This window comes from Salmo trutta, chromosome 12, assembly GCF_901001165.1.
Source record: "Salmo trutta chromosome 12, fSalTru1.1, whole genome shotgun sequence".
Classification (NCBI taxonomy): domain Eukaryota; kingdom Metazoa; phylum Chordata; class Actinopteri; order Salmoniformes; family Salmonidae; genus Salmo; species Salmo trutta.
In genome coordinates, this window is record NC_042968.1 from 42,292,359 (window position 1) to 42,316,106 (window position 23,748).

At 47.9% G+C, this 23,748-nt stretch overlaps 1 protein-coding gene across 1 annotated transcript; it reads right to left on the reverse strand.

Moving 5' to 3' along the window:
* Positions 1–954: 954 nt before the first annotated feature.
* On the reverse strand, positions 955–23,747 carry LOC115203570 (ras-related protein Rab-8B). The gene is made up of 8 exons (XM_029768349.1): positions 23,440–23,747; positions 11,479–11,539; positions 9,151–9,211; positions 6,172–6,249; positions 4,205–4,294; positions 3,222–3,287; positions 3,039–3,089; positions 955–2,874 (listed from the first exon to the last, which is right to left on the reverse strand). Exons 1-8 carry the CDS (start codon positions 23,561–23,563, stop codon positions 2,782–2,784), a joined length of 624 nt encoding a protein of 207 aa, XP_029624209.1. The 5' UTR covers positions 23,564–23,747; the 3' UTR covers positions 955–2,781.
* Between the last annotated feature and the right edge of the window lies 1 nt (position 23,748).

Genomic DNA, 23,748 nt, shown 5'->3' on the forward strand with positions numbered 1-23,748 from the left:
TTCTACCATGGTGGTTGTATGAGTCAGTATCTGCTACCGTGGTGGTTGTGGTCGTTGTATGAGTCAGTATCTCCTACCGTGGTGGTTGTATGAGTCAGTATCTGCTACCGTGGTGGTTGTGGTGGTTGTATGAGTCAGTATCTTCTACCGTGGTGGTTGTATGAGTCAGTATCTGCTACCGTGGTGGTTGTGGTGGTTGTATGAGTCAGTATCTTCTACTGTGGTCGTTGTATGAGTCAGTATCTCCTACCGTGGTGGTTGTATGAGTCAGTATCTTCTACCGTGGTGGTTGTGGTCGTTGTATGAGTCAGTATCTTCTACCGTGGTGGTTGTATGAGTCAGTATCTGCTACCGTGGTGGTTGTGGTCATTGTATGAGTCAGTATCTTCTACCGTGGTGGTTGTATGAGTCAGTATCTGCTACCGTGGTGGTTGTGGTCATTGTATGAGTCAGTATCTTCTACCGTGGTGGTTGTATGAGTCAGTATCTTCTACCATGGTGGTTGTATGAGTCAGTATCTGCTACCGTGGTGGTTGTGGTCGTTGTATGAGTCAGTATCTCCTACCGTGGTGGTTGTATGAGTCAGTATCTGCTACCGTGGTGGTTGTGGTGGTCGTTGTATGAGTCAGTATCTTCTACCGTGGTGGTTGTATGAGTCAGTATCTGCTACCGTGGTGGTTGTGGTGGTGGTATGAGTCAGTATCTTCTACCGTGGTGGTTGTGGTCATTGTATGAGTCAGTATCTTCTACCGTGGTGGTTGTGGTCATTGTATGAGTCAGTATCTGCTACCATGGTGATTGTGGTCGTTGTATGAGTCAGTGGCTGCTACCATGGTGGCTGTGGTAGTTTCTTCAGAAAGGTCTGTCAACTCAAAACAGTGCTGCAAACTGAGGGCCGTTTTCAGTGAATGGAATGAAAGAAAGTCTGAACTTCAAAACACACAACAACAACAATAACATTCAAGGCTTTAAAAAGACACTTAAAGCACAGAGGCTGCTCAGTGGTTTTAAGTTGAGTAGAGGCTGCTCAGTGGTTTTAAGTTGAGTAGAGGCTGCTCAGTGGTTTTAAGTTGAGTAGAGGCTGCTCAGTGGTTTTAAGTTGAGTAGAGGCTGCTCAGTGGTTTAAATTTGGAGTAATTGAGAAACCTCCTTCTGTAAGCGCATGACTAAGTGACAACAGAAAAACTAGTCATTCATTACGTCCGATTGAGTGAAGCCAATTCTGAGACCGTCATCAGTTGAAGTGCCAAGCAATGAGCATCCTTTAACTCTTTAGAGTGGTTTTGAAGAGTGGTTTTGAAGAGTGGTGCTGGAGAGTGGATCTAAAGAGCGGTTCTGAATCTAGCCTTTAGTGCTCTGGACAAGGGATGCACCGTCGAATGACTGCAGTGTCCTTTTTGACAGAGGCGGTGTTTTAACAATCATTGAAACATCCATAACGATCTCCAGTGCGATTACATAAAGATTATATAAAACTAAAAGACAAAAAAAAAAAAAAAGACATTGGTGAAACAACCACCACAATGAAGTCATCAGCTTTGGTAGAATATTAAACAACAGTTACATTTTGCTTCCTAGTGTGGGCAGAACATACAGTACAACACTCTCGTTTCTCTTCATCTCTCCCTGCAGACATGTTCATTCATGACTTTAAAAAGTCAACGTGACGATAACCTGTGATTTTCAGTTGACGATATTCTTCTCTTAGTAGCAAACCAACCGAGATCCACGGCAAACAACTCTTCCAATCCTTCAGGTGTGTCAATCTTTTTATCGCAGAAAGATAGGTAGGTAGGTAGGTAGAAAGACAAGACACTCGACAAAAGAAAAAGTTAACTGTGCATCAAGAGAATACAGGAAAAGGCAGCTTCATCTAAATAGGAAGCTGACAAACAACGAAGCGTTTCCAGGGGTGGGTCAAAGAACACAGAAGACAGGGTTCAACTGTCAATCAGAGCTGTTGGGGGAGAAATGCACTGCATCCAAAATGCCACTCTATTCCCTATATAGTGCACTACTTTTGACCAGGGCCTGTATAATAGGGCTCTGGTGAAGAGTAGTGCACTATATGGTGAAAAGGGTTCCATTTGGGACGCATCCCTATACAATCTCCTTTGGGGAAGGGGGGGGGGCAGTTAGGACAACAATTGGGGGCATTCCTTCTTCTTTTCAGAATTGTTTTGGTTCTCTAACGTGTCATTTTTTAAATGGGATGGCGAGTCGCTTTCCTCTGTAGCCTACAGAATAGCCAGCCAGCTCAGCAGCAATAAGTAGCCTAGCCAGGCCAAGACCCAGGCCAAGACCCAGTTTTGGGTGTGGAGGAGTGCTAGGTAGGTAGCCTGGTACCAGGCCTGGTGAGGGGTGGGGGGTGTGCTAAGTAGGTAGCCTGGTACCCAGGCATGGTGAGGGGTTGGAGGAGTGCTAGGTAGGTAGCCTGGTACCAGGCCTGGTGAGGGGTTGGGGGTATGCTAGGTAGGTAGCCTGGTACCAGGCCTGGTGAGGGGTGGGGGGTGTGCTAGGTAGGTAGCCTGGTACCCAGGCATGGTGAGGGGTTGGAGGAGTGCTAGGTAGGTAGCCTGGTACCCAGGCATGGTGAGGGGTTGGAGGAGTGCTAGGTAGGTAGCCTGGTACCAGGCCTGGTGAGGGGTTGGAGGAGTGCTAGGTAGGTAGCCTGGTACCAGGCCTGGTGAGGGGTTGGGGGTGTATTCTGCTCAGCTCTGTGGGGAAGCAGCAGGGAAGGTAAAGGCTGTACCAGTCCATGGAACGGAGAGGATGGATCCACTAGAACAGTGAACACCTGAAGAAGCTGCTCTTCTTTGACCGGTTCTCTGTGATCTTGACCGGCCCACCGCCTCCTGGAGGACTGTTGTCGTTCTAAAGCGGGGGGGGGGGGGGGGGGGGGGGTTGGGTCAATGGGTCAATTACCACTCTTAACATCCCATTGCTGCCAACAACTGTTGGAACTTACATTCTGGATAAGTATGCATTGTACATCATATCATATGTGCATCATCTGCTAAACAACAACATAAACTCACTATTTTTCTGTTGAGTCTCGTCATTATGTCTCTTCCCAGTGTGAAAAAGGACTGTTTCAAAAAGAAACAAAAAATGTATACTTCAGGAACATGTTTATTAGAGAAAAATGTTCTGTTTCAATGAAAAAGACTGAGAGAAGAATTAAAAATGGGTATAAATGAATAGTATTGAACAGAACGCACCTCTTCCACATTCAGGCTGGATTTGGCGCTTGTTTCTAAGAACTTGATGCCATAATCAATCGCCAACTGTGACAAATAAAACAGAGAAACATTAGGAGAACAATTCATGTTAATAATTCATGTTACAGATGTACTTTTTTTAAATCAACAGCAGCCCCCCCCCCCATGCAACACATTCCAAGAGGCATAGCACAGAACGTAAAAGTGATGTTACCTTTCTGTTACAAAAGGAATTGTACTACATCATGAAGGGAGAACTGGGCTGGCTATGACAAACATAGATCATACTGTATATTATGAGTATTGTCAAACATACAACAGGGAATACATTTACACCAAAGATACTATGAAGAGCAGTGTGGGGGTTTCACCAAAGATACTATGAAGAGCAGTGTGGGGGTTTCACCAAAGATACTATGAAGAGCATGTGTGGGGGTTTCACCAAAGATACTATGAAGAGCAGTGTGGGGGTTTCACCAAAGATACTATGAAGAGCATGTGTGGGGGTTTCACCAAAGATACTATGAAGAGCAGTGTGGGGGTTTCACCAAAGATACTATGAAGAGCAGTGTGGGGGTTTCACCAAAGATACAATGAAGAGCAGTGTGGAGGTTTCACCAAAGATACTATGAAGAGCAGTGTGGGGGTTTCACCAAAGATACTATGAAGAGCATGTGTGGGGGTTTCACCAAAGATACTATGAAGAGCAGTGTGGGGGTTTCACCAAAGATACTATGAAGAGCAGTGTGGGGGTTTCACCAAAGATACTATGAAGAGCAGTGTGGGGGTTTCACCAAAGATACTATGAAGAGCAGTGTGGGGGTTTCACCAAAGATACTATGAAGAGCAGTGTGGGGGTTTCACTTTTCTCGGGAACGTTATCACATTGTTTCCAACGCACCCTGCAACAAGACATCTCAGACTCGCCAGTGCTTATTTGAAACACACAGAGACCTTGAAAGCCTGAACTCTGACCTCCATACCTTTTCTCCTCGTTCTTTTGACACCTGTCTTTTGTCATTCATGTCACACTTGTTTCCTAGGATCATCCTCTCCACGTCAGAGGAGGCATGCTACAGACAGAGGAGAAGAAGACTGATTATTGCTACAGACAGAATGAGAGAAGACTGATTATTGCTACAGACAGAGGAGGAGAAGACTGATTATTGCTACAGACAGAGGAGGAGGAGAAGACTGATTATTGCTACAGACAGAGGAGGAGGAGACTGATTATTGCTACAGACAGAATGAGAGAAGACTGATTATTGCTACAGACAGAGGAGGAGAAGACTGATTATTGCTACAGACAGAGGAGGAGGAGAAGACTGATTATTGCTACAGACAGAATGAGAGAAGACTGATTATTGCTACAGACAGAGGAGGAGGAGACTGATTATTGCTACAGACAGAATGAGAAGACTGATTATTGCTACAGACAGAGGAGGAGAAGACTGATTATTGCTACAGACAGAGGAGGAGGAGAAGACTGATTATTGCTACAGACAGAGGAGAAGACTGTTTATTGCTACAGACAGAGGAGGAGAAGACTGATTATTGCTACAGACAGAATGAGAAGACTGATTATTGCTACAGACAGAGGAGGAGAAGACTGATTATTGCTACAGACAGAGGAGGAGGAGAAGACTGATTATTGCTACAGACAGAGGAGAAGACTGTTTATTGCTACAGACAGAGGAGGAGAAGACTGATTATTGCTACAGACAGAATGAGAGAAGACTGATTATTGCTACAGACAGAATGAGAGAAGACTGATTATTGCTACAGACAGAGGAGGAGGAGACTGATTATTGCTACAGACAGAGGAGAAGAAGACTGATTATTGCTACAGACAGAGGAGGAGGAGAAGACTGATTATTGCTACAGACAGAGGAGAAAACTGATTATTGCTACAGACAGAGGAGGAGTAGACTGATTATTGCTACAGACAGAGGAGGAGAAGACTGATTATTGCTACAGACAGAGGATACATCACTGTCTGTTTCTTACAGTTTCTTTGATCCTTGTAGACTGTAGATCATGTTCATCATACAGTCATAAGACGCAGCAACGTGCTTTCACCAGAACATGGCAGCAAAGTTCATAGAAATGGAACGGGTGTGAAACTGTCTGTGTGCGTATTAGTGCGTGCCAGTGCATGCCAGTGCGTGCCAGTACGTGCCAGTGCGTGCCAGTACGTGTTAGTGCGTGCCAGTGCGTGCTAGTGCGTGCCAGTGTGTGCCAGTGTGTGCCAGTGTGTGCCAGTACGTGCCAGTGCGTGCCAGTACGTGCCAGTGCATGCCAGTGAGTGCCAGTGCGTGCCAGTACGTGCCAGTGCGTGCCAGTGCGTGCCAGTGCGTGCCAGTACGTGCCAGTACGTGTTAGTGCGTGCCAGTACGTGCCAGTGCGTGCCAGTGCGTGCCAGTACGTGCCAGTGCATGCCAGTGCGTGCCAGTGAGTGCCAGTGCGTGCCAGTGCGTGCCAGTGAGTGCCAGTGCGTGCCAGTGCGTGCCAGTACGTGCCAGTGCGTGCCAGTGCGTGCCAGTGCGTGCCAGTGCGTGCCAGTGCGTGCCAGTGAGTGCCAGTGCGTGCCAGTGTGTGCCAGTGCGTGCCAGTGTGTGCCAGTGCTTGCCAGTGTGTGCCAGTGCGTGCCAGTGTGTGTGAAAATGCTTGCTTAGTACTTCAGTTTAGCTCAATCATTTTGTAATGTCCCTTTAAGTCAGTTGAAATGGTTCTACCTGCTGCGGTAGCTTCATACCTGATTGTTTTTAGGCTACCTGCTGTGGTAGCTTCACACCTGATTGTTTTTAGGCTACCTGCTGCGGTAGCTTCACACCTGATTGTTTTCAGGCTACCTGCTGCGGTAGCTTCACACCTGATTGTTTTTAGGCTACCTGCTGCGGTAGCTTCACACCTGATTGTTTTCAGGCTACCTGCTGCGGTAGCTTCATACCTCTTCAATGTTCCTGATCCAGTTCTTGATGTTCTCGAAGGACTTCTCGTTAGTGATGTCATACACTAGCATGATACCCTGTTGGACAAAGGACAGGAAGTGACGTCAGAGGAAGTGACACGCCGTGACATTAACAGGAAAAGACCCAACCTAGCGCCATTCCAGTCATGACCCAGTGAAATGTCTGTGTGTCTGTGCTGTAGTCAAGTAAGGGGCATGAGTCATTACAAGCATGAAGCCCTTATAAACCCAGAATACTCTGCCTCAGTAAAATAATAATAGGTTGTTTACATACAAAGTTGACATATATAGAACCTGGTTAGTAAGCAAAACATAACAACAGTACATTTCCTAAACGGATACACAGCAATGAATAAAGTGACTATTCTACCAGAACTATGAGGCAGTGGAACTGACCACAGTATCAACTCCAAAATATAGATTTGCTACTGCTCGACTAAAGAAACATCCTGTCTACCAACATCCTGTCTACCAACAGCCTGTCTACCAACATCCTGTCTACCAACAGCCTGTCTACCAACAGCCTGTTTACCAACATCCTGTCTACCAACATCCTGTCTACCAACATCCTGTCTACCAACAGCCTGTCTACCAACAGCCTGTCTACCAACATCCTGTCTACCAACATCCTGTCTACCAACACTACCAACATCCTGTCTACCAACAGCCTGTCTACCAACATCCTGTCTACCAACATCCTGTCTACCAACAGCCTGTCTACCAACATCCTGTCACACACACACACACACACACACACACACACACACACACACACACACACGGCCCTCCATGGTAACACGCACACGGCCCTCCTTAGTAACACACACACACGGCCCTCCATAGTAACACAAACAGCCCTCCATAGTAACACACACAGCCCTCCATAGTAACACAAACAGCCCTCCATAGTAACACAAACAGCCCTCCATAGTAACACAAACAGCCCTCCATAGTAACACACACAGCCCTCCATAGTAACACACACAGCCCTCCATAGTAACACAAACAGCCCTCCATAGTAACACAAACAGCCCTCCATAGTAACACACACAGCCCTCCATAGTAACACAAACAGCCCTCCATAGTAACACAAACAGCCCTCCATAGTAACACACACAGCCCTCCATAGTAACACAAACAGCCCTCCATAGTAACACACACAGCCCTCCATATTATCACAAACAGCCCTCCATAGTAACACAAACAGCCCTCCATAGTAACACACACAGCCCTCCATAGTAACACACACAGCCCTCCATAGTAACACAAACAGCCCTCCATAGTAACACAAACAGCCCTCCATAGTAACACAAACAGCCCTCCATAGTAACACACACAGCCCTCCATAGTAACACAAACAGCCCTCCATAGTAACACACACAGCCCTCCATAGTAACACAAACAGCCCTCCATAGTAACACACACAGCCCTCCATAATAACACAAACAGCCCTCCATAGTAACACACACAGCCCTCCATAGTAACACACACAGCCCTCCATAGTAACACAAACAGCCCTCCATAGTAACACAAACAGCCCTCCATAGTAACACACACAGCCCTCCATAGTAACACAAACAGCCCTCCATAGTAACACAAACAGCCCTCCATAGTAACACACACAGCCCTCCATAGTAACACAAACAGCCCTCCATAGTAACACACACAGCCCTCCATATTATCACAAACAGCCCTCCATAGTAACACAAACAGCCCTCCATAGTAACACACACAGCCCTCCATAGTAACACACACAGCCCTCCATAGTAACACAAACAGCCCTCCATAGTAACACAAACAGCCCTCCATAGTAACACACACAGCCCTCCATAGTAACACAAACAGCCCTCCATAGTAACACACACAGCCCTCCATAGTAACACAAACAGCCCTCCATAGTAACACACACAGCCCTCCATAATAACACAAACAGCCCTCCATAGTAACACACACAGCCCTCCATAGTAACACACACAGCCCTCCATAGTAACACAAACAGCCCTCCATAGTAACACAAACAGCCCTCCATAGTAACACACACAGCCCTCCATAGTAACACAAACAGCCCTCCATAGTAACACACACAGCCCTCCATAGTAACACAAACAGCCCTCTATAGTAACACACACAGCCCTCCATAGTAACACACACATCCCTCCATAGTAACACAAACAGCCCTCCATAGTAACACAAACAGCCCTCCATAGTAACACACACAGCCCTCCATTGTAACACAAACAGCCCTCCATAGTAACACAAACAGCCCTCCATAGTAACACACACAGCCCTCCATAGTAACACACACAGCCCTCCATAGTAACACACACAGCCCTCCATAGTAACACACACAGCCCTCCATAGTAACACAAACAGCCCTCCATAGTAACACAAACAGCCCTCCATAGTAACACACACAGCCCTCCATAGTAACACAAACAGCCCTCCATAGTAACACAAACAGCCCTCCATAGTAACACACACAGCCCTCCATAGTAACACAAACAGCCCTCCATAGTAACACACACAGCCCTCCATAGTAACACAAACAGCCCTCCATAGTAACACAAACAGCCCTCCATAGTAACAACACCATCAGCCCCAGTGATTGAATGGTCCAACAGCACTAGGGATCCTATCCGATCACTATCCTTCCTGTGTAATACAGTCTCCTATCAAACTGGCCATTCCATCGTTTTCACCACTCACACAGAGCATACAAATGTATAAGATGGACCTCCGTGTCAACAAGCAGTAAACAGATACATCTAGTTCAACTAGAGAGACTGTTTGGTATGACTGGACCGGAGAAATACGCAGACAGGTAGAGAGACTAGGCTACAATTCATTATAAAAGATGACTCCCATTCTGAACACACACGATAACCTCCACGCGATTTGTTTTATCTGTGTCGTTTCAGTCTGTGACCTTTTGGAGACATGACAGTGGACGGTTCTTACCATAGCTCCTCTGTAGTAGGCTGTTGTGATGGTCCTGAACCGCTCCTGACCGGCTGTGTCCCTGGGAGAGACAACGTCAGTACAACGTCAGTACAACGTAACAACCATGTTGATAGTGCAGTAGCTACAGCATTACTACATTACCCTGGGAGAGACAGTACAATGTAACAACCATGTTGATAGTGCAGTAGCTACAGCATTACTACATTACCCTGGGAGAGACAGTACAATGTAACAACCATGTTGATAGTGCAGTAGCTACAGCATTACTACATTACCCTGGGAGAGACAGTACAACGTAACAACCATGTTGATAGTGCAGTAGCTACAGCATTACTACATTACCCTGGGAGAGACAGTACAACGTCAGTACAACGTAACAACCATGTTGATAGTGCAGTAGCTACAGCATTACTACATTACCCTGGGAGAGACAGTACAACGTCAGTACAACGTAACAACCATGTTGATAGTGCAGTAGCTGCAGCCAGTGTTACCAAACATCAGTGTAAGAGGGCCTGGGGGTTCTCCCTGTAAACCGTGTCAGACAGTGATATGACCACTGGTGCCTAGTGTGAGTGACTACCCTGGATAGGGGATGAATAAGCAGGCCAAATGTGTGCATCCAAACACGGCTGAACACTCTTACACACGCATGCACACTGTCCAAGCTATCACTGACTACAAGGCAGTTAACACTACACTTCAGATTCACTCAGGGCTGATAGAGGCTCTCCAAGCTATCACTGACTACAAGGCAGTTAAAACTACACTTCAAGTGGCCTACTGGTACTCACCATTAACCTGACGACTCACACTAAATTATTCCGCTGCTCTGTCGCCCCCTACGTACTTTAGTCTGAGGCTGCCATTATTGAAGATGTTTGTTGTGACGAGGGGCACGAGGGGCATTCTACAAAACAAAGTCGTTAGTGATTGGATCATCTCTAACCAATCAGAGTATCAAAGCCAATTACACACTTTTAAACCGCGGCTTTACCCACGTGCGTTTTGGCTCAACCCATCGGTTTCTGGACCAATCAGACGGCCCTGAATGTGTTCCCATTCAGTGAAGGGTCAAGGAGGTACTCAGATCCAGACTCATTGTGGAGAAGAAACTAACGTCTGTGGACGTGGCGTCTGGCTGGAGCAAGGAGTCTGGGTAGCCAGGCAAACTCACCATATATGGAGCTAGGAGTCTGAATAGCAAGGCAAACTCACCATCTCTGGAGCTAGGAGTCTGAATAGCAAGGCAAACTCACCATATCTGGAGCTAGGAGTCTGAAGAGCAAGGCAAACTCATCATATCTGGAGCTAGCAATCTGGGTAGCCAGGCAAACTCACCATATTTGGAGCTAGGAGTCTGGGTAGCCAGCCAAACTCACCATATATGGAGCTAGGAGTCTGAATAGCAAGGCAAACTCACCATCTCTGGAGCTAGCAATCTGGGTAGCCAGGCAAACTCACCATATTTGGAGCTAGGAGTCTGGGTAGCCAGGCAAACTCACCATCTCTGGAGCTAGCAATCTGGGTAGCCAGGGAAACTCACCATCTCTGGAGCTAGCAATCTGGGTAGCCAGGCAAACTCACCATATCTGGAGCTAGCAATCTGGGTAGCCAGGGAAACTCACCATATCTGGAGCTAGCAATCTGGGTAGCCAGGGAAACTCACCATATTTGGAGCTAGGAGTCTGGGTAGCCAGGCAAACTCACCATCTCTGGAGCTAGCAATCTGGGTAGCCAGGGAAACTCACCATGTCTGGAGCTAGCAATCTGGGTAGCCAGGCAAACTCACCATATCTGGAGCTAGCAATCTGGGTAGCCAGGGAAACTCACCATATCTGGAGCTAGCAATCTGGGTAGCCAGGGAAACTCACCATCTCTGGAGCTAGCAATCTGGGTAGCCAGGGAAACTCACCATCTCTGGAGCTAGCAATCTGGGTAGCCAGGCAAACTCACCATATCTGGAGCTAGCAATCTGGGTAGCCAGGGAAACTCACCATATCTGGAGCTAGCAATCTGGGTAGCCAGGGAAACTCACCATATTTGGAGCTAGGAGTCTGGGTAGCCAGGCAAACTCACCATCTCTGGAGCTAGCAATCTGGGTAGCCAGGGAAACTCACCATGTCTGGAGCTAGCAATCTGGGTAGCCAGGCAAACTCACCATATCTGGAGCTAGCAATCTGGGTAGCCAGGGAAACTCACCATATCTGGAGCTAGCAATCTGGGTAGCCAGGGAAACTCACCATCTCTGGAGCTAGCAATCTGGGTAGCCAGGCAAACTCACCATATCTGGAGCTAGCAATCTGGGTAGCCAGGGAAACTCACCATATCTGGAGCTTGATCTTCTTCCCGTCCAAATCTATCGTCCTGATTTTGAAGTCAATACCTGAAATCAGAGAAAAAGTTAGGGAAAACATTTCTAAAGTGTTAAACTACATTTGAGGCAGTGGGTAGGGACTAGCTGGGGGCTAGCTGGGGCTAGCTGGGGGCTAGCTGGGAGCTAACTGGGGGCTAGCTGGAGGCTAGCTGGGGGCTAGCTGGGGGCTAGCTGGGGGCTAACTGGGGGCTAGCTGGGAGCTAACTGGGGGCTAGCTGGGAGCTAACTGGGGGTTAGCTGGGAGCTAACTGGGGGCTAGCTGGGAGTTAGCTGGGAGATAACTGGGGGCTAGCTGGGGGCTGGCTGGGGACTAGCTGGGGGCTAACTGGGGGCTGGCTGGGGGCTGGCTGGGGACTAGCTGGGGGCTGGCTGGGGGCTGGCTGGGGGCTGGCTGGGGGCTAACTGGGGGCTGGCTGGGGGCTGGCTGGGGGTTAACTGTGGGTAAGCTGAAGGTAAGCATTCCTATTAACACTGTTACAGGCCTTGAGGACTGAAGGTACGCATTCCTATTAACACTGTTACAGGCCTTGAGGACTGAAGGTAAGCATTCCTATTAACACTAACTACAGGGGGATGTATCCAAGGACTTAAAGCCACAAAGCAAACCTCACAATAGAGCCAAGCAATCCAGTCATGGTGTAGAAGTCACTCTGAACATAGTAACGGTATGAGTCATGGTGTAGAAGTCACTCTGATCATAGTAAAGGTCTGAATCATGGTGTAGAAGTCACTCTGATCATAGTAAAGGTCTGAGTCATGGTGTAGAAGTCACTCTGATCATAGTAAAGGTCTGAGTCATGGTGTAGAAGTCACTCTGATCATAGTAAAGGTCTGAGTCATGGTGTAGAAGTCACTCTGAACATAGTAAAGGTCTGAGTCATGGTGTAGAAGTCACTCTGATCATAGTAAAGGTCTGAGTCATGGTGTAGAAGTCACTCTGATCATAGTAAAGGTCTGAGTCGTCCAGAAGGATCTATCGTGATCTGGGGTACGTCCCCAAAAGGCCCCTTTTCCCTGCAGTAGGTGTTATAGTGGACTACTGTTGACCAGGGGTTATAGTGGACTACTGTTGACCAGGGTTATAGTGGACTACTGTTGACCAGGGTTATAGTGGACTACTGTTGACCAGGGTTATAGTGGACTACTGTTTACCAGGGTTATAATGGACTACTGTTGACCAGGGGTTATAGTGGACTACTGTTGACCAGGGTTATAGTGGACTACTGTTGACCAGGGTTATAGTGGACTACTGTTGACCAGGGTTATAGTGGACTACTGTTGACCAGGGTTATAGTGGACTACTGTTGACCAGGGGTTATAGTGGACTACTGTTGACCAGGGGTTATAGTGGACTACTGTTGACCAGGGTTATAATGGACTAATGTTGACCAGGGTTATAGTGGACTACTGTTGACCAGGGGTTATAGTGGACTACTGTTGACCAGGGGTTATAGTGGACTACTGTTGACCAGGGTTATAGTGGACTACTGTTGACCAGGGTTATAGTGGACTACTGTTGACCAGGGTTATAGTGGACTACTGTTGACCAGGGGTTATAGTGGACTACTGTTGACCAGGGGTTATAGTAGACTACTGTTGACCAGGGCCAGGGGTTATAGTGGACTACTGTTGACCAGGGTTATAGTGGACTACTGTTAAGGTCCGCCTGGCCTGCTTCAGGTAGACCCACAGACACACTGTAGGACAGGACTGACCATTCAGGCCAAGAGTAGAACAGGACAGACCATCAGGCCCAGGGTAGAACAGGACAGACCATCAGGCCCAGGGTAGAACAGGACAGACCATTCAGGACCAGGGTAGAACAGGACAGACCATCAGGCCCAGGGTAGAACAGGACAGACCATCAGGCCCAGGGTAGAACAGGACTGACCATCAGGCCCAGGGTAGGTAACCTCACCCCCTTGGATACACTGTGGCCGCTCACAGCTAAATAAAGCCTGTCCTGAGAGCAGCTGGTGCTGTTGTCCCATACAACTGACCTGATCTTATCACTTTCATGGCCCTAGTGACGGTAATAACATATGACAGAGTGTCACGATTCCTACCGACGGTGGCGCCCCCTCCTGCTCGGGTGGCGCTCGGCGGTCGTCGTCACCGGCCTATTAGCTGCCACCGATTCCCTTTTTGTTTTTCCCTGAGTTAGTCATTAGGAGGGCTATTTAGTTCAGCTGGCCCGCTCCCTATTGTGCGGGATTGTCTTTCTGTGTGTCGACTGCAGTTTGTTCGACTGTGCTTGTTAGTTGTATTTTTCCCTGTTGTTGGGAGCCCTTTATTTTTGTACGTTGTGGTTTGATTAAAATTACCACACCGTGTTCGCTGCTTCCTGCGCTTCTTTCCGCCACACCACAGGCAAGCCGTTACACAGAGACAGAGACCGAGTGAGAGACAGACAGACAGGCAGAGAGTGAGAGACAGGCAGAGAGTGAGAGAGACAGACAGACAGACAGACAGACAGACAGACAGACAGACAGACAGACAGACAGACAGACAGACAGACAGAGAGTGAGAGACAGACAGACAGAGAGTGAGAGAGAGAGAGACAGACAGAGAGTGAGAGAGAGACAGACAGAGAGTGAGAGCGCTACAAGATAAAAACTATCCTCTAAAAGCGGCCTGTCAAACGGTTTCTCTTCTAGAAAAGTGGAGGTTCTGTGTGTATAAATCTATTGGCACGTAGTAGATTGCTATGGTGTACTTCTGTAACCTGATGACAGACGAGCTCCAATCAGAATAGTCCTTATTGAGTGCTGAGGGACAGCACACGTCACTAGCCAGTAACGTGAGAGGAACGTGGGTACCTGCTCAATTATCAGTCTGTCCCCGGAACAAGTGTTCATATTAAAACCTAATGAGCTAGCCTAGCGCTAGCTAGCTGGGGGGCTTTGATACAGGTCTGGCAACCTATTCCCTATATAGTGCACTACCTTTGACTAAATAGGGAATAGGGTGCTATTCAGGACGCAGATGCAGATGGAGGGTGATGCAGATGGAGGGTGATGCAGGTCGAGGGTGATGCAGGTCGGCAGGCTCACTGAGAGGAGAGGAAGTGGTGAGAGAACAGAGCAGCACAGCAGGATGTAGAGAGCAGTCTACCAGGAACACAGCCCCACTATTACACCAGATAATAAACAGATACTACAGCGTTTGTCCCTCAGGGGAAAACATAAAACTCAATTGAATTGAATAAAAGTTGTCTACGTAGCTAATGAGACATGTCTTCTGTTACAGTCCTCTGCTGCAGGCTAGAGTTTCAAATGCTTCCTGTAGGTTTAATAGCCTACTACTTTTAGTAAGTGCAAGACGAGGATGCCACGTTCATGATCTAGAGAAACTGGTGTGTATCCTAGGGTTTATACAGAGACTTTACAAGAGACACTTCTGGGACAGTGCTGCTCGCTAGCGAACTCTGCAGCTCCACTACACACGTTGAGTTGCTATGCCATCGGCCCTGTGTCAATGTGATGTTCTACCTGAGGAGAGGAGGGGAGGGGAGGGGAAGAGGAGAGGAGGGGAAAAGGAGAAAAGGAAAGGAGAGGAGGAGAGGAGCAAAGGAGAGGAGGAGAGGAGAAGAGGAGAGGAGGAGAGGAGAAGAGGAGAGGAGCAGAGGTGAAAAGGAGGAGAGGAGAGGAGCAGAGGAGAGGAGAGTAGGAGAGGAGGAGAGGAGAAGAGGAGAGGAGCAGAGGAGAAGAGAGGAGCAGAGGAGAGAGGAAGAGGAAAGGAGGAGAGGAGAAGAGGAGAGGAGGAGAGGAGAGGAGGAGAGGAGAGGAGAGAGGAGAGGAGGAGAGGAGAGGAGGAGAGGAGAAGAGGAGAGGAGGAGAGGAGAAAGGGAGAGAGGAAAGCATCTTTATTCTAGTCCCTCTACTGCACCATATTCATCCAGAGGTGTCTAGTGGAGGACATAACCAGAGGTGTCTAGTGGAGGACATAACCAGAGGTGTCTAGTGGAGGACATAACCAGTGGGGTCTAGTGGAGGACATAACCAGTGGGGTCTAGTGGAGGACATAACCAGTGGGGTCTAGTGGAGGACATAACCAGTGGGGTCTAGTGGAGGACATAACCAGTGGGGTCTAGTGGAGGACATAACCAGTGGGGTCTAGTGGAGGACATAACCAGTGGGGTCTAGTGGAGGACATAACCAGTGGGGTCTAGTGGAGGACATAACCAGTGGGGTCTAGTGGAGGACATAACCAGTGGGGTCTAGTGGAGGACATAACCAGTGGTGTCTAGTGGAGGACATAACCAGTGGGGTCTAGTGGAGGACATAACCAGTGGTGTCTAGTGGAGGACATAACCAGTGGTGTCTAGTGGAGGACATAACCAGTGGTGTCTAGTGGAGGACATAACCAGTGGTGTCTAGTGGAGGACATAACCAGTGGGGTCTAGTGGAGGACATAACCAGTGGTGTCTAGTGGAGGACATAACCAGTGGTGTCTAGTGGAGGACATAACCAGTGGGGTCTAGTGGAGGACATAACCAGTGGGGTCTAGTGGAGGACATAACCAGTGGTGTCTAGCGGAGGACATAACCAGTGGTGTCTAGCGGAGGACATAACCAGTGGTGTCTAGTGGAGGACATAACCAGTGGGGTCTAGTGGAGGACATAACCAGTGGTGTCTAGCGGAGGACATAACCAGTGGTGTCTAGCGGAGGACATAACCAGTGGTGTCTAGCGGAGGACATAACCAGTGGGGTCTAGTGGAGGACATAACCAGTGGTGTCTAGTGGAGGACATAACCAGTGGGGTCTAGTGGAGGACATAACCAGTGGTGTCTAGTGGAGGACATAACCAGTGGGGTCTAGTGGAGGACATAACCAGTGGTGTCTAGTGGAGGACATAACCAGTGGGGTCTAGTGGAGGACATAACCAGTGGTGTCTAGTGGAGGACATAACCAGTGGGGTCTAGTGGAGGACATAACCAGTGGTGTCTAGTGGAGGACATAACCAGTGGGGTCTAGTGGAGGACATAACCAGTGGGGTCTAGCGGAGGACATAACCAGTGGTGTCTAGTGGAGGACATAACCAGTGGTGTCTAGCGGAGGACATAACCAGTGGGGTCTAGTGGAGGACATAACCAGTGGTGTCTAGCGGAGGACATAACCAGTGGGGTCTAGTGGAGGACAGAATGAACGGGCGTCAGCCAACGAGAATTGAACCTCGCCGATTATTGAGCTTGGACGCTTCCATTGGACGTGACACAATGCGAGCACAACACAGCTAACGGTTGATGGCAATGGTCGGACGCCCGGTGGCTATACCGTAGCCGGGTCGTAACTACACAGACTTCCCTTCCTGCCTCTACAGGGAAAAAACCTCTAATCCAAGAACTTCAGGATACGGACGATACGGCAGCTGGCTTTGTTTCCTTTCCAAGCTGTCCTCTAAATACCATATAGGGGCCTTTCTTAACTATCTTCATGAAATCTTCTTCAACCATATTTACTGTAATAAAATGACTGAAACAGAAGAAAAACCGAAGTAATTATCCTCCCACCAGAAGCACTGACAGAAAAAGTCCCAACAATGAAAGAATTCTCTAGTTGGTGAATTCACTTGACAGTGGGTGAATTCCAATGGCTGTGATTGAACTTCCGTTGTTTTGAAGGAGGCTGGTTGGTGGTTGGAGCATTCTGCCGGGGCCTGCCGAGAAATGGAAGGAGATGCATCGGTGGCTCTGTGCTGCGTGGGGTTACTGGCAGTCAGTCAGTACGTCAGAGTGAGAGAGAGGAGACTTTTCCTTTCCCCCCCCCTCTGTGCTGGCTCCAACACGGCCCTTCCCCTCTCAGCCAGTCACTTGTGTCCAGGAAGAGGAACCAGAGCCTGGCCAGCGGGGGCTGGTTAGTGGTGGTGATTAGGGAAGCCTGCAGCGGGGCCCACCCTCAGTTCACTGACCTCTCTGCTCAGGCCTCACACACAGGAAGAGATGTGAGGGACACACGGACGGAAGATACACACACACACACACACACACACACACACACACACGCCCCACCCTTGAATACAACAGCTGGTCAGCTGATGGCTCACGAGACAGAGGAGGGTTATGACAGTGCTGCGTCTGTTACTACAGATCATTGTATACAGGCTGAGCTACTCATTTCACATTCACCCTTTAAATTCCCAACACCAATACAGTACTGTACAGTAGGGGTCTCATTAGAAATTCACCATCTTAGTTATACAGTTCCCAGCATTCATACTGTACAATAACATCACAGAACTGTACTGAGTGAGAGAACTGTGCTGCTTCACACACACAACATCATGTCACCTATGTCTCGGTGTCCACTTCAGACAGCAGAATTGAAACAGGATAGACCAGGTCACCTGATGTTAAACTAGACTACTGCTGCTGTGTCTGTAGAATAGAGTAGAGCTGGCCTGTACGTGCTTCTTCTCTGCTCTCTGAGCGAGTGTCTTCCTGTTCAGAGAAAAAACATATACACTTCTCACTTCCTGTTTCATTCAGGAAGATTCTCCTCGCCGCTTCGCGCGACGCTCCCACCAACCAGACTGAAACAATTCAACAACCTTGTCCTCCGTGACGCACAGGAAACACAGGAGGGCAATCCAAATGGCCCCCTACTCCCTAGCGCACTACTTTTAACCAGAGTCCTATAGGTCCTGGTCAAAAGTAGTGCACTATATGGGAAATAGGGTGCCATTTGGAACGCAGACAGGCAGGCAGGTCTGAGAGTGGTGGACTAGTGACAGGCTGAAGGGATGCAGACAGGCAGGCAGGTCTGAGAGTGGTGGACGAGTGACAGGCTGAAGGGATGCAGACAGGCAGGCAGGTCTGAGAGTGGTGGACGAGTGACAGGCTGAAGGGATGCAGACAGGCAGGCAGGTCTGAGAGTGGTGGACGAGTGACAGGCTGAAGGGATGCAGACAGACAGGAGGTCTGAGAGTGATGGACTAGTGACAGGCTGATAGAGGGATGCAGACAGACAGGCAGGTCTGAGAGTGGTGGACGAGTGACAGGCTGAAGGGATGCAGACAGACAGGAGGTCTGAGAGTGGTGGACGAGTGACAGGCTGAAGGGATGCAGACAGGCAGGCAGGTCTGAGAGTGGTGGACGAGTGACAGGCTGAAGGGATGCAGACAGACAGGAGGTCTGAGAGTGATGGACTAGTGACAGGCTGAAGGGATGCAGACAGGCAGGCAGGTCTGAGAGTGGTGGACGAGTGACAGGCTGAAGGGATGCAGACAGACAGGAGGTCTGAGAGTGATGGACTAGTGACAGGCTGAAGGGATGCAGACAGGCAGGCAGGTCTGAGAGTGGTGGACGAGTGACAGGCTGAAGGGATGCAGACAGACAGGAGGTCTGAGAGTGATGGACTAGTGACAGGCTGAAGGGATGCAGACAGACAGGTGGTCTGAGAGTGGTGGACTAGTGACAGGCTGAAGGGATGCAGACAGACAGGAGAGTGGTGGACGGGTGACAGGCTGAAGGGATGCAGACAGACAGACAGGAGAGTGGTGGAAGAGTGACAGGCTGAAGGGATGCAGACAGACAGGAGAGTGGTGGAAGAGTGACAGGCTGAAGGGATGCAGACAGACAGGAGAGTGGTGGAAGAGTGACAGGCTGAAGGGATGCAGACAGACAGGAGAGTGGTGGAAGAGTGACAGGCTGAAGGGATGCAGACAGACAGGAGAGTGGTGGAAGAGTGACAGGCTGAAGGGATGCAGACAGACAGGAGAGTGGTGGAAGAGTGACAGGCTGAAGGGATGCAGACAGACAGGAGAGTGGTGGAAGAGTGACAGGCTGAAGGGATGCAGACAGACAGACAGACAGACAGACAGACAGACAGACAGACAGACAGACAGACAGACAGACAGACAGACAGGAGAGTGGTGGAAGAGTGACAGGCTGAAGGGATGCAGACAGACAGGAGAGTGGTGGACGAGTGACAGGCTGAAGGGATGCAGACAGACAGGAGAGTGGTGGAAGAGTGACAGGCTGAAGGGATGCAGACAGACAGGAGAGTGGTGGAAGAGTGACAGGCTGAAGGGATGCAGACAGACAGACAGACAGACAGACAGACAGGAGAGTGGTGGAAGAGTGACAGGTTGAAGAGGTTGTTATGTTGGGAACTGTGGAGGTGAAAAACACAGGTCTTGTCTGAAATGGCACCCTATTCCCTATATAGTGCACTACTTTTGACCAGGGCCCTACGGCACCCTATTCCCTAAATTGTGCACTACTTTTGACCAGGGCCCACAGGGCTGTCAATTCAGACACAGACTAACCTAGTCCTAGCAGTAGATTCTAGCCATCTAGTTCTGTCACTCAGTAGCCCGAATCAATTAAGGCACTTGTAACTTCTGAACTTTCTCTCTTGAACTGGCTTAGGGGGGAGTAGGGGAACAGGCCAACTTTGGCAAATATGTTGCCATGACAGACTAAACAGCAAACTGGCTGAAGTGTCTTAGCTACACTATATGACTAAAAGTATGTGGACAGCTGTTCGTCCAACATCTCATTCTAAAATCATGGGCATTAAAATGGAGTTGGTCCCCCCTTTGATGCTATAACAGCCTCCACTCTTCTGGGAAGGCTTCCCACTAGATGTTGGAACATTACTGCGGGGACTTGCTTCCATTCAGCGATAAGAGCATTAGTGAGATCGGGGCACTGATATTGGGCGATTAGGCCTGGCTCGCAGTCGGCGTTCCAATTCATCTGAAAGGTGTTCGTTGGGGTTGAGTTCAGGCCCTTGTGCAGGCCACTCAAGTTCTTCCACACCGATTTCGACAAACCATTTCGAGATACCTCGCTGTATACCTCACTTTATGCACGGGGACATTATCATGCTGAAACAGGAAAGGGCCTTCCCTAAATTGTTGCCACAAAGTTGGAAGCACAGAATCGTCTACAATGTCATTGTATGCTGTAGTGTTACGATTTCCCTTCACTGGAACTAACGAGGCTCGATTTTATACACGTCAGCAATGGATGTGGCTGAAATAGACAAACTCACTAATTTGAAGGGGTGTCCACATACGTGTTTGTATATATAGTGTATTCCAGGGGTAGTGCAACTTTCTATATTAGTCTGTGACAGACAGTAGGGATTGATGAGAAAAGCTGAATAATATATCTATATGACTCTACAAAATGTATAGAATTTAAAACAAAACAAAACTCTACAGAATTTAAAACATTTAATCAAGCAATCTTAAACAGATCGCCTCCCTAAATTCTAATTTGGGACCTAACAACAGTTAAAAAGCTGTTGTTTCTATTCAACAGAGTCTCAAAGCTCCATGTTGATGTTGTTTCTATTCAACAGAGTCTCAAAGCTCCATGTTGATGATGTTTCTATTCAACAGAGTCCCAAAGCTCCATGTTGATGATGTTTCTATTCAACAGAGTCCCAAAGCTCCATGTTGATGTTGTTTCTATTCAACAGAGTCCCAAAGCTCCATGTTGATGTTGTTTCTATTCAACAGAGTCTCAAAGCTCCATGTTGATGTTGTTTCTATTCAACAGAGTCTCAAAGCTCCATGTTGATGTTGTTTCTATTCAACAGAGTCTCAAAGCTCCATGTTGATGTTGTTTCTATTCAAACAGAGTCCCAAAGCTCCATGTTGATGTTGTTTCTATTCAACAGAGTCTCAAAGCTCCATGTTGATGTTGTTTCTATTCAGTCTCAAAGCTCCATGTTGATGTTGTTTCTATTCAACAGAGTCCCAAAGCTCCATGTTGATGTTGTTTCTATTCAACAGAGTCTCAAAGCTCCATGTTGATGTTGTTTCTATTCAACAGAGTCCCAAAGCTCCATGTTGATGATGTTTCTATTCAACAGAGTCTCAAAGCTCCATGTTGATGTTGTTTCTATTCAACAGAGTCTCAAAGCTCCATGTTGATGATGTTTCTATTCTATTCAACAGAGTTCCAGGGTGAGCCTTAGAGCAGACCCAGGCTGCGTCCCAAATGGCATACACATTGCACTACTTTTGACCAGAGCCATACAGTACTCCAGTCAGAAGTAGTGCACTATAAAAAGGGAATAGGGCGTCATTTGGGACGCAGACCCAGTGTGAAGTAATGAACACCTTCCTGGCATTCTATTCTACTCCCAGGAATGACCTCAGAGCTGGTAACGTTCACTTCATTAACGACGAGAGTGAGACCAAACAACTGCTGCTTTCTTTCTGTTGGCCTAGTTCACAAACAATACAGACTAACGTTTTGATGAGTGACGACGACCAATGAGGATCAGTTGTTTGGGAGTAATGGTGACTTAGTTTTCAAAACAGAGTAGAAAGTGATGTCGAACGTTCATAAAAGTGTTGTTCCACACTTACAGGGGTTTGTGCGTGTGTGGCACATGGGGATGTGTGAAACCTACTACTCAGTCTGAAGTGTCTCCACTTGTGCCAGAGAATAGCTCGCTTTTTACGTGGCGCCGAACGGTAAGACGCTTCCCGAGTTCTCGCCAGGTATGGGCCGAATCGGGAGAAAGTGGTACTCGCTTAGCAAGCAGCATGTGTCCTTTACGTGTGTGTGTGTGTGTGTGTGTGTGTGTGTGTGTGTGTGTGTGTGTGTGTGTGTCATGTACACTCAGATTATTTACGAGGGGGAAAGTATAAAATGTGGTCTATCTCTGAACCTGTGGGTCATAAACATAACCTGGGTGCTTTTCCAATTGATCATCGTTGAGATGTAAGTACATATGATGAACACTCCACCCACCCAAAGGTAACTGAACGTCAAGGAGCAGTGAAGGGGTTTCCCATTTCACACTCAAACTGAAAGTCTGTCATGTCAAATGAGGATTTCTAATAACACAAGAACCCCCCCAACATAACCATAGTGGTCTGTCTCTCTCTGTGGAGAAATACACCTGGTAAACCCACCTAGTCAAACTACTCCTGGGGTAAAAATACATACCCCAGTTTAGGGTCCATTTACACCCCCAGAATACAGACACGTCTAAAACACATGGACATGTAGGACAGACAATAACTACAGGTAACTGCCAAAATACAGGAAACACCAACATTAAGTGTGTTAATGGGGCGTTGGGTCTCCACCAGTCAGAACGGCACCTTGTCATAGATTCTACAAGTGTCTGGAACTCTATTGGAGGGATGTGACACCAGTCTTCCACAAGAAACTCCATAATTTGGTGTTTTGTTGTTGGTGGTGGAAAACGCTGTCTCAGGCTCCACTCCAGAATCTCCCAGAAGTGCTCAGTTGGGTTGAGATCTGGTGACTGAAACGGCCATGGCATATGGTATATGGTTTACATCGTTTTCATACTCATCGAACCATCCAGTGACCACTCCTGCCCTGTGGATGGGGGCATTGTCATCCTATAGGGGCATAGCCATGGTAGCCAAAATAATGGTCTGCCCAGCATTATCATACATGACCCTATGCATGATGAATAGTTAATTGCTTAATTAACGCCGGAAACACACCTGTGTTTCAATATACTTTGTATCCCTCATTTACTCAAGTGTTTCCATTATTTCGGCAGTTACCTGTATAACGTTATGTTCTTTGTCTGATAAAACTAAAGCCCTGGTCAGAAATACTGTCATTGTCATGCATGAGCCCCCTTACAGCTGCCAATCAAACTGTCTGACAGCCAACAGGTCACAAATATGAGCCCATGAAAATAGATGGCAGCTTAGCTTACAAATACAGAGTTAGCAGGGTGATACAACCAGGCCTACAGTATAAAACATGACAGAGATCTTCAATGTAACAAAACCATTTACTAGATCTGAATTGGCACACGATGTGATGCTTCTAGGCCCGTTTCCTGTCGCGAATTCGTTCCACTAAGTGTACAGTAGAGAATCATATGTAATGTAGCATTTTCAACAGCATGCTGAACATCCTCAAACCCACTCAATTTCAGAAAGAGAAACGGACCTATTGTTGATATGAAGGTAGTGTTGAACGCATCTTCGCTGAATCGGAAGAGGAGACATGTCTTGCCGACACCGCTGTCCCCGATGAGTAGCAATTTAAAAAGGTAATCATAGGTTTTCGCCATCTCTCCACCCTCGCTTCTTTCTTCCCGAAATGTGATTGAATGTCTGGAGCGTAGCAAACAGTTTTGTAGGTATCCGCTGCTGACTACACCTCTCCGTTACACTAACTAAGCATACAGTAACAGTACAGGGACAACGAGAAGGCGTTAGTTTAATGACGCTACACAGAATAGGCGGAACAGACGCT

What these genes read in the sequence shown, in the direction of transcription:
- LOC115203570 (XM_029768349.1), bottom strand. Translation starts at nt 23,563, where the DNA reads ATGGCGAAAACCTATGATTACCTTTTTAAATTGCTACTCATCGGGGAC. An exon ending in GGATCAGGAACATTGAAGAG is followed by an intron (nt 4,295 to 6,171) that starts GTATGAAGCTAC and finishes CTCTGTCTGTAG; the next exon opens with CATGCCTCCTCTGACGTGGA. An exon ending in CAAAAGAACGAGGAGAAAAG is followed by an intron (nt 3,288 to 4,204) that starts GTATGGAGGTCA and finishes TATTTGTCACAG; the next exon opens with TTGGCGATTGATTATGGCAT.